At 33.7% G+C, this 10812-nt stretch overlaps 1 protein-coding gene across 1 annotated transcript; it reads right to left on the minus strand.

Moving 5' to 3' along the window:
• Positions 1-6041: 6041 nt before the first annotated feature.
• LOC112750761 (WAT1-related protein At5g40240) lies at positions 6042-10272 on the minus strand. The gene is made up of 7 exons (XM_025799603.3): positions 9603-10272; positions 9458-9523; positions 9241-9354; positions 8026-8275; positions 7684-7842; positions 7420-7571; positions 6042-6317 (listed from the first exon to the last, which is right to left on the minus strand). The coding sequence occupies exons 1-7, from the start codon at positions 9791-9793 to the stop codon at positions 6134-6136; spliced, it is 1116 nt and encodes a 371-aa protein (XP_025655388.1). The 5' UTR covers positions 9794-10272; the 3' UTR covers positions 6042-6133.
• Between the last annotated feature and the right edge of the window lie 540 nt (positions 10273-10812).

The raw sequence follows: 10812 nt of genomic DNA on the forward strand, positions 1-10812 counted from the left end.
TCTTTGAAACCAACTTAGGAAACTTTTTGTCTTTTTATCTCGTCACTAGCCACGAGATATTTTTGGTTTTTGCTCATGTGCAGTAGAAACAGAAATGGAGTAGAGAGTAGAGAAAATTACACCCAGATATATCCTGGTTCAGCTGCTAAGTGCAGTGCAGCCTACATTCAGTCTCCATCACAAACATGATGGAATTTCACTATAATCTTCCTGATTACAATCTGTAAAGTGCTAACCCAACTTACAAGGGGATTCCCATAGAATCATGAAATACAACATAGATGAACAAAGGAACTCTAAGGACATCTATGGCTTTTTCTTTTAATTTTGCACTCTCTGCCTTTTTCCGCTCTATGACTTTTTCATACAAACCTCACTGTTTGCCTTTTTCCATGAGACTCAAGACATGACAAAATTAAACAGAAAAATACTAAACAGAATACATTGAAGGAGAAAAAAATCTGTAAGCTTAGGTAGCTCTGAGAATCCAGTGCCTTGCACTCTCACTGCTTACTTCTAACTCCTTGCTTCAAACAGTGACTGTTCTCTCTTTTTATAGAAGATAGAAGCCTTCACACTTGAAGCCAAAAACCCAAGCCAACTTCTTCTTCCTTCAAGAAACAGATCCGGTTCGGCCACACAGAGAGAGAAGAGATAACCATGTAATAACCAACATGCAATTACCTCTAGTCCTTCCTTGGTCATCACTCTTCATCAATCCGAGCTCTCCATCCTTGGCTTGCTCTCCAAGATGAATTTCTGGCCCTTGATGCTTCATGATGATGATGACTTCAATCTCTGCCTCTACCATCACTTCGCCACTCTAGCTACTTCCTGTGGTGGTTGAGCAGAATCAAAGACAAGCCATGCCTCCAAGAATCTCTTCCTTGTTGGCCGAAATCTTCTTCAACCTTTTTTTTTGGTATGAAGAGCTCGAGATTACCTCACCAAATCTAACCATATTTGGTGAAAATCTCAGCCACAACATACTTTTATTTTGTTATGTTTTCTTGCCATCATCATGATGGTCTTGTAGCGTGTTCTTCCTTTACTTCGGTAGCTCATTTTTGCTTTCATGATTTCCTGGTTAATGACCGAAAGAGAGAAGGAAAGTGATGAGAGAGAATAAACTTGGAAGGAAAGTAATTAAATGAGTTAATCAATTCAAGTGAAAAAGTGCTTTTACTTCTCTTAGAGTGGCGTGTAGTTTTGAGCACATCAATCATGTCGCTCCTTTTCTCTCTCATAGTTCCCATGCTATTAACGATAATTGAGTGAATTTGAAATCCATTGCATGGTAAAGTTCTTGGATCCGTTGGAAGCAAATGAAGCTTTATTTTCTTTGCTTCATGATTTCGGACCAAACATGCTTGCCTTCAAGCAATTATATTTTGGGCTTGTAACATTGATAATCACAACTGGCCCAAAAAATATTTTATCCATGAGATCCGATGAAGGGCATAAGGCAAATGATAACATTTGCTTTCCTGATGATTTTTTTTCGGATCAAGCATGAGAAACAATCATGGGCTTGTAGTATTAAAACTCATTCTGGCCCAATAAATCAAAAACATTGTTTCAGCCATTTTTATCACAATGGTTTAGCATCAAAGTTGAATAAAAACTATTCCAATGGGCTTGCTTTAAAATTTTTGTTCTGTTCGGCCCAAATATAAAACCTGCAACACAAAATTATTAATTAACATATGTTAGATGAAAATCAAATTAATAATTTTGTAATTAGTTATTTTAATAATATTTAGTCATCACAAATATTAATTTAGAGTTTTCCAAACTCATCAACATTTCATTCCATTCAATTCAAAATTGAATAATCCAAACCTCGTCCACTTGATTCGATTCAGAAGAATAATCCAAATTACTCTCATTCAACTGATTTGAACTTGAATCATTCATTATTTTGATACGCTATTCAAATGCAGATCAAAATCTGAAAATTACAAATACGAAGAAGAAAACAAAAAAGAAAATAAAAAAATCAAAGAAAAAGAGAAGCTTTACATTGAAGAGGAAGCTTCACATTAAAGAGGTTTACGTTAAAAGTTTGTTACGAAAGTATGAGAGAAAAGGTGGCGCGACGGGTGAAGGAAAATAACTTGGTTAGATTTGATTAGGAAAATTACATGGATACGGGACATTATTGATTATTTTAAACTTAATACCAATAGATGTAAATTAGATTTTTAAATTTTAAATGAAAATACTCGTCTTATTTTAAATAAACGTTCTTGTATTATTTTTTTAAAAGAGAATCTCAGCAGTTAAATATAGCTTTTAAATATCTCAATAAAAATATGAATGCACATAATTCTTTAAATATGACATTTATCTATAAATATAGACTCTAATATTATTAATTTAAAAAAATTATATATATTTCTAAAAAAAATACATAATATTAAATGTAATAAATATATAATTTTAGATATTAAATATATAAAATTATAAATATTAAATTAAATAAAATAATTTTAAATTATTATCTCTTTAACAATAGTCGAAGTATCACTAAAAATCTCCATAGTATGTGACACATGTACACACAAATCTATTTTTTTTTTTGGTGACTAAACAAGGAAAGAAACAAAGCAAAAACTATTCTAAATCCGAGCGGATGATTCGTTGGAGATCAACACCAGGCTCAGACCAAATAACATGATTAGAGTTACTCTTGGCAACATATTTAGCCATCCAATCCGCAGCTTTATTTGCTTCTCGGGACACCCATTCAACGTGAACAAGGCAAGGACGAGATAAAAGCTCCTGAATCTTGTGAACCAAATCTGTTACTTCAGATGGATACCCACTTGTAAGCTCATGCATGATGGGCAGAATGTCAAGGCAATCTGTTTCACATATAATATTCCTCAAACCACAATCCCAAGCTAAAACCAGCCCCCTCCAAGCAGCAAATAATTCACATCTGATTATAGACCAAGGGGGAATGCTTCCAGAGCAGCCTGAGATCCAATCTCCCTTAGAATCTCTAATAATACACCCAAATCCCGCTAAATTTGAATCCATATACAAGCTTGCATCACAATTAACTTTAAAACTATTGCCTACCGGTGGTTCCCAACACAGGCAATTTCGGAGAGACCTAAAGGCATTGCTTCGATTCCTGTAAACCTGTAAGTCCTTGGCGGTAATTCTGGCCAAGGCAACAACCTTATGGTCTGTCCAAGGGTTGTCAGTGTTGAATATGTCATTGCACCTATGTCTCCATACCCACCAAAGCCCTGCACCAAAGGACGCCTCATTGTTAGCCAAGGCCTTCCGAAACCACTCTTCAAGAGCAGTACCAGCCGTCGAGTCCAGGATACTAGGATCCAACATATACCAGATTGCCTTTGATCGTTCACAGTCTCTAAGGAAATGCTCCATAGTCTCCTGCGCCTTGTTACATCTCTTACACATATCTGAAGAAGCTAAATGCCGCTTGAATCGAAAGGTCTCAGTTGGTAGAGCATCATGTAAGCTAAGCCACATAGTAAATTTGAACTTCTCTGGAATGTTTGTGTTCCACAACCAGTTCCAATTACTGTTGGCATTCCAATTTAATGTTTTCTTTAATAACCATCTGTAACCCTCCCTTGCACTATACTTTTTTGTTGCTGCAGGCCACCACTCCCACTGTGGCTCCAACTCAGTCAAACTAGGATATCTCAGACCACAAATAAACTGCTTAATCTCATGCGGAATAGGCGTGGTAAGACTATCAACCTCCTAAGACACCCCTTTCCACAAGTCAGCCACCATGAAATCTGATTCAGAAATATGTACATAAGGAACAAGGTTGCAAAGCTTACCAAAAGGAGTCCACTCATCATACCAAACTGATTTGTGGACATCTCCAATATTCCAATGAAGCCCTTCCTTGAGATGCTCATAGGCACTAACAATGTTCTTCCAGGTAGCCGATGAAGAATTTTTACTGTTTCTGTTCATTCCAGATTGATTCCTGAGATATTTATGCTTCAGAACCTGCACCCATAACTTCTCACTATTATTTAGACAATCCCATATCAACTTTCCCAGAAGCGCCATGTTAGCACAGGAAGTATCCCTAATACCTAATCCTCCTGCCTTTTAGGAGTTATGGCGACCTCCCACCTGACCAGAGGCAGCCCTTTTCCAGTCGCTTGGCCTTTCCACAAGAATTGTCTCATCAAGGAATCAATTTTATTACATGCATACTTAGGGAGAAGAGAAATTTGCATTTCATAAACTGGGATAAAGGCCATAACCGATTTAACAAGACAAAGCCTCCCTGCCTTATTCAGTAGGCGTCCTTTCCAACTGGAGAGCTTTCTCGAAATTTTTTCAATAATCTCCTGAGCCGTCTTCCTGGAAGCTCTGGCATGACCGATGTTAATTCCCAGGTATTTACCCAAATCATTGCAGAACCGGATGTTAGAGACCCCTGAGAGAACCTCTTTTCTCCTCTCCGATACCCTCTTGGAACACTGGGCCTTTGACTTATGAAGATTTACCTTTAAACCTGACGCTCTAGAAAACAAGTCCAAACAATGCATGACCTCTATTACTTGAGCTTTTGATGCCTTACAAAAAAGCAAAAGATCATCTGCAAACATCAAATGAGAGAGTCGTGGTCCATTCCTAGAAACCGCAACTGGGTTCCACAAACCTTGGGAAACTCTATGAGAGATAAAGCAGGCAAGCATTTCCATACAGAGTACAAATAGATAAGGAGACATAGGATCTCCTTGCCTCAACCCTCTCTTCGGATTGAAATTTTGGAGCCTGTTCCCATTCCACAAAACTGCCAACGAAAAGGAAGTCACACAATTCAATATAAGATCAATGGTAGCCTTTGGAAACCCAAACCGGACCAAAGTAGCTTCCAGAAAACACCAGTCTACCCTGTCATAAGCTTTTTCCAAATCAATCTTGAATGCCATGGTCCCTTTTCGAGACTTGGTGTTCCTCATGAAGTACATAATCTCTTGAGCAATGATAATATTCTCTGTGGTTCCTCTTCCTGGAATGAACTCTCCTTGCAAATGACCAATGATCATGACATTTACTATGCAAAATTGCAAATATACAAATATACTAAAATCAAAATAATTAAAATGAAGATAATACCTCACAAAGGCAACTTTGCAAAACAATGGAAGTGTCTAACCAAAAGTGACTCGGACTTTCCTACTACCTCTACTCCTACACAAGTGCATCATTTTTAATTTTGACTCCGTTGGTCTCCTCACAGTACGAATCGGACAAATAATTCTAATATGATCATACAAATGTTTAGTTCCTTGATTAGTGTCAGCTCCAAGCTTTCTTTTGTACGCTTTGATTCACTTATTGTTCTCCCTCTTGTGTTCGTGCATCATTTGCTTTAGTTGTTTGACCTTCGTTCATTATTTTCAACAGGAGTAATATGATCTTATAGTAATTTAATTAATTCTTGTGTATTATTATTCAATTGATCATTACTTTCCACAAAAATAGAATTTCACCACTGTCCATCCTGTACAAAATAAGCAATTAATAAATTCAAATTCTAATTGCACTAGGTCAAGCAGAATTTTATTTGCAGGTCTTTCAATTTTACATTTGACCCTATGTTACTCATGATAATAAAACGATATTTTTTTTTATTTTAACAATATGCAAATTAGTCCTTGAGCATACAACATCAGAGTTCATCATAACTCAATATTCTGGCAGAAAGCTATGGCCACGAACCCATGAATCTGGTCAGTTTAGCAGCTTAGATTAAAACGTTTATGAAAACTTTTTTGCTGAAATTTTCGTTTTCATTTAATTTATACTAGCTAGTAATGAGTAAATAAATTACTTATGACTTAAAAAGTTTTATTTTAACTTAATAAATTTTTGTTTTCTTTTAATTTTATTTTAACCAATCTTTCTTAATAAAACTCATACTAATGATCTTTTAGAGTAATTTTCTCAAAAAGGAAAATTGCATGGGATCAGTTATATGTTGTTGAAGCTTATCCTATGTTATCTAATAAGGATAATACACCGTCTTTGTAATTGTTTTCTATATCAACGTTAAAGTTTCTGGTATACACTGTCTTTGTAATTTAAACAGCTTTCATTGGAGCTGTATTTATGTCTATTATACATTTACATCTACATTCTTTTGAGAATTTACTGTTTTACAGCTTTGCAAGAGAGGAACATGCTCATGCTCACTAGTTGGTGATTCATGGCTTCCAACAACTTCTTCCTCCTTCTCCTCTGTTGCTTTGCCCCACATTACAGTGTAAAATCCAACTGATGTTACTGTAGCTCCAATTATGCTGCATAATTCAGAGACCATCATGTTATGAAAATAAAAAAAAATGGTTAATAGCCATATACTATGGGAAATTTTCCAAGTATTCCGGAAATAATGGCGTTCCAGTGATTTTAGCCATTGATTTCACCTATGTATTTATTTTATGACTGAGATTAACTGCTAAAATTATTGAAGCACTAATATTTCTGGTATACTTGAAACCCTTTCCATATTATATAATATTATAGTTTTCTTTTATGTATGTGTGTGTGACAGTAATGTCTCAGAATCAGTAGAAAGTTTCTATATGATCAGTGAAAAATCACAAGAAAAAAAAAAAAAAAACCAAAAAGGAGTAGGTATCTCCAGGCATATTTCGATTAGATATATATTTTAGGGAAAAAATAAATTCTTGGTTTTTACAATTAACTCTTTTTGAGGTATCAGTTCTTAGAAGTAAACACCCCCATCCAAAAAATACAAAAAAAAAAAAAAAAGATTTTGCTTAGCTTCATTGGCAGTTCTATATATTCAACTAGGGAAATATGGGAACAATTCAAGAAGCAGAGTGGTGCATGAAGGATTCTTCACCAATGTTTCGCTTAAGGATATGTTGGCTAAAAACTGAGGTGAAAATTTTATGGATGAGTTCTGCCTGATGCAAAGTTTCCAATACATTTTTACTGGGTTTAAAATACCAACTCAAAATGCCTGTAATGTGCGCATAACAGTTTTGAATTTTATATCAACGGCCTTATTTTTGGCCTAATATTTAGTTGTTAATCTAACATATTCTCAACATTCTTCTTTGAAATCACTGTAACATACATATTCTGGTTCATTCTTTGATGATTTTATAAACAATAATACTACGTGTATACAAAAAATCAGCCATCTATTCGAATACATATTGAAATATAAATGTATTTATACACATATACTTAGTAGCTGATTTTTGGTGTGCAAGTAGCATTTTTTTCTTTTTCCAATCAAATTCAAACACAAAATTGGTAAGTGTAGGGAATATAAATTGCTTTGTTTATATGGAATTCTTCTCTATTTACTTAAGCACCATGTTCCAAAAAGAAAAAAATGAATAAAATAAAATTGAACATAATAATTACCTTCCAACATGTAGAATATCCCCAAGGAACATGATACCCATGGCAACAGCAATAACAATTGAGAGTGGCTTGAACATTGCTACATATACAGGACCCTTTAAGTGTATTCCCCATGCATATATTGCACTGCTCAAGAACTTATTAAATATTCCCTAAATATACAAAATGTATCATCATCAACACTCTTGCAGTTTTGCATAAGGCTTAAGATTTTTTTTTTTTTTCATTTTCAGGTGAAAATTGAATTTGCAGCAGGAATCTTACAATGCAAACTATGGAGACCAATGATAAATCTAGTCTTAGTTTCCAAGCACTTGGATTTGTCTCTGCTATTAAACCAAAAGCATATGCAAATATGGCAGCAAACAAGTTGTAAAAGCAGACCATAGATAGCTCATCTGGAAACTCCTTCAAGATTTCCACCTGTCAAATAATTATCATAGAATCGTCATAAAGTTCAGAAAATAAGGACATAATAAGGAGAAATTCAATTCACTAATTGAACCACTGGCCCATCATACATGTGACATTCACAATATCACATATACTATCCTACGTCTAAGAAGATGTATTTTAAAATGTTCATATTAACAAAAGTATATGTACCTGTAGAATGAACCATAGTGTGAGTAGGATATTGCCAGCTGTGAGAAGAAAACCACCAATGACCCAATTTGTATCCACTGATTCAAAGTTTCCATTTAATCGTTGAACAAGATGGAGAGAAGGGGAATCATCAGCAATAATGATGGATGGGCCTTTGTAGAATGTCACTATAAATGCACCTCCTATTGATATTATGCTTCCCACAATTTTAGCTTGGGTTGTTCTAGTTTTTACATCTATCTTTTCCATCCTTAGTTGTGGTAGTAATAGCATTGTGAAAAACAAACATAACACGGAACAAGAATGGATAATAGGGTAAGATACTAAGACAGTGATTCAGAAAGAAATTATTACCTGCATGTAATTGCAATAAGGTTATGAATGGAAAACATATACTTCTCTAAATCTTTCTGATAATCAAATACTTTCTTATATGCCAAACATGATTTAATTGCAGTCTGCAATCATAATTTCAGGGTAATATGACAACCACACTAAGGTTTAAAAAAATTGTTGTGACAATTTTCCTCTTGTATTTGTATTACATTTGAGCTAACAGTTTAACACTAGTCAATTTTTAATTGTTTTTTTCAATAAAGCACTGGCTTGTAATATTTACTGAAATATAATATCGATGTATAAGATTACCTTAAGGATGTGTGTGGTTTGGGAAAATTATAAATAATTCCTAAGAATTTTAAAATGAGAATATTATATTTTCATGTTTGGTTCAAAGTTTTAAAAATTATTCTCAAGTAAATTTAATTTCAGGAAATTAAAATACCATCATTTTAATTCTCATATTCCTCTTGAGGGATTGGCGGGGTTTGTTGTCCAAAGAATATGGAAAGTTCGATAATTTTAGGGAGTCAAAGTTACCTTATTTAAGATTTATAATTTCATATATGTAGTATTTACATTTTTTTCTAAAGTTAAGAGTGAGACTCGAATCCGAGACCTCTAAGTGAGGATGGAGAGACTATACTATTTGAGTTATAGTTCGTTGGCATACTTAGTATTTACAAGTACATCACTTATATATCTAATATTGATAATTTATTCCAACTGTAATTAATAAATACAAAATAAGATAACTTTGATTTGACTTGGACTGATTTTTATTTTCTGACCATTTTTTTTTCTTCTTTGAAACACCTTTGAGCAGCAAATGATGATTGTACAGGTAAATCCATAAATTGAGAAAGAGAAAGGAACCTGCAAATGATGGCAAGTATGAAGGTGAAAGCAGGAATGAGATTACTGATAGCTGAGGAAAGTGTGGGATTACTGTAACTAATTCCAGCATACCCCAGCATCTGTGATGAACATCTGCAAAAAATTCACAACAATTAAGGGTGAAAAGAGCCTTAATGATGGTGAATTCCAAAAGTCAACTCAAAGAAAAAGGTATATATAGGAATAGTTGACTTACCCTATGACCCCAAGAAGGGCAATTTTGGAAATGATTGAGAAACTCAGTGGAGGAACCACTCTTGATCTGCAAAAACAAGATGAATTCATATAAATCCATCAAGTGTTGATGTTTTTTCTTGGAGGGTTTGTTGCTAATTACTAACCTTCTATAGAAGAAAGTGATAGGACAGAGTACAATGGTTGAAACAGAATAAGCATATGGAACAAAGACATAGTTGCTCATGCCTCCATTGCTGGCTGCTTTGAAGAGAGTGAACAAGCCTGTGTTGCTGCATTCATTCGCCACAAGCACCACAAATGGCACCAGTTCCTTGTAACAACCCCTTCTATCCATCAAATATCTCTATCTTACTCTACTCTTGTTCACAGTTCGGAATATATGTGTTGAGTTATATGTTGTACAAAAAATAATTTATTAATTTTGTATGGAACATATGTTTTTCTATAAAAAATAAAAAATATCTGTTTTGGATTAAACTGATCCTCCACTTTCCGGTCTCTAATACTGTATTACTGTTTTCTTGTGACCACACTTTCACAACTGGACAAAGTACTAAAGTAGTAGGAACGGAAAGTGGTTACTTGAGGACACTTGAATTTGATCACTTTCAATTTTAAGATAAGAATTTGCAACTGATCCTATATATTCGATGATGATTTGCATACATCATAAGTTTTATAGTGGAATGGTTGGATTGACTTGTACTTCCTACCCTTGTTCTTTTCCTTCTATTCTTTTTATTTTTTCCCCTAAATAATCCATTTTCATTTTTTGTTTTGTTTTGTAGATTCGAGATTGTAACTTGTGATCCTAATTCATTGTTTTTCTGGATATTATTATTATTATTATTATTATTATTATTATTATTATTATTATTATTATTACAATAAACATCCAATTCAGTTTTTGTCTATTTATATGAAGGACAATGCAACTCTTAACTAACCTCGACATTATTATTTAGATACAATATGCGTCTTTCGTTAAAAAATATGTCAAATATTAACAAAATTAATTTCAAGATAGTTTTATTTATAATATGCGGGGATTTTAATTTAAACCTCCAGAGAATTCTATGCAAAAAAAAAAAAAAAAAGCTAATTACCAATTTTTCTGTGTTTGTCATTATAATTTCTATCTGTATTATTTTTATTGTGTCACAATATGTTATTTCATGTCAATTCTGAATTTACTGCAGAACAAAATGAAGCCTTATTAGCACTCCCCACTTACTTATTAGCACTCTTAGGAAAGTATAATATTCATAACAGAAACCAGTGTTAAGGCCATAAATGTTTCAAGTAATTAGTGCACATCATGTTTAATAGATTAATTTTTCTATTTTTGTAAGA

Source organism: Arachis hypogaea, chromosome 15, assembly GCF_003086295.3.
Source record: "Arachis hypogaea cultivar Tifrunner chromosome 15, arahy.Tifrunner.gnm2.J5K5, whole genome shotgun sequence".
Lineage (NCBI taxonomy): Eukaryota > Viridiplantae > Streptophyta > Magnoliopsida > Fabales > Fabaceae > Arachis > Arachis hypogaea.

Coding starts and splice junctions, on each gene's coding strand:
- LOC112750761 (XM_025799603.3), bottom strand. CDS start 9,793: ATGGATAGAAGGGGTTGTTACAAGGAACTGGTGCCATTTGTGGTGCTT. Junction 9,355..9,457: donor GCCCTTCTTGGGGTCATAGG/GTAAGTCAACTA, acceptor AATTTTTTGCAG/ATGTTCATCACAGATGCTGG. Junction 8,276..9,240: donor ATACTTGCCATCATTTGCAG/GTTCCTTTCTCT, acceptor ACCACAACTAAG/GATGGAAAAGATAGATGTAA.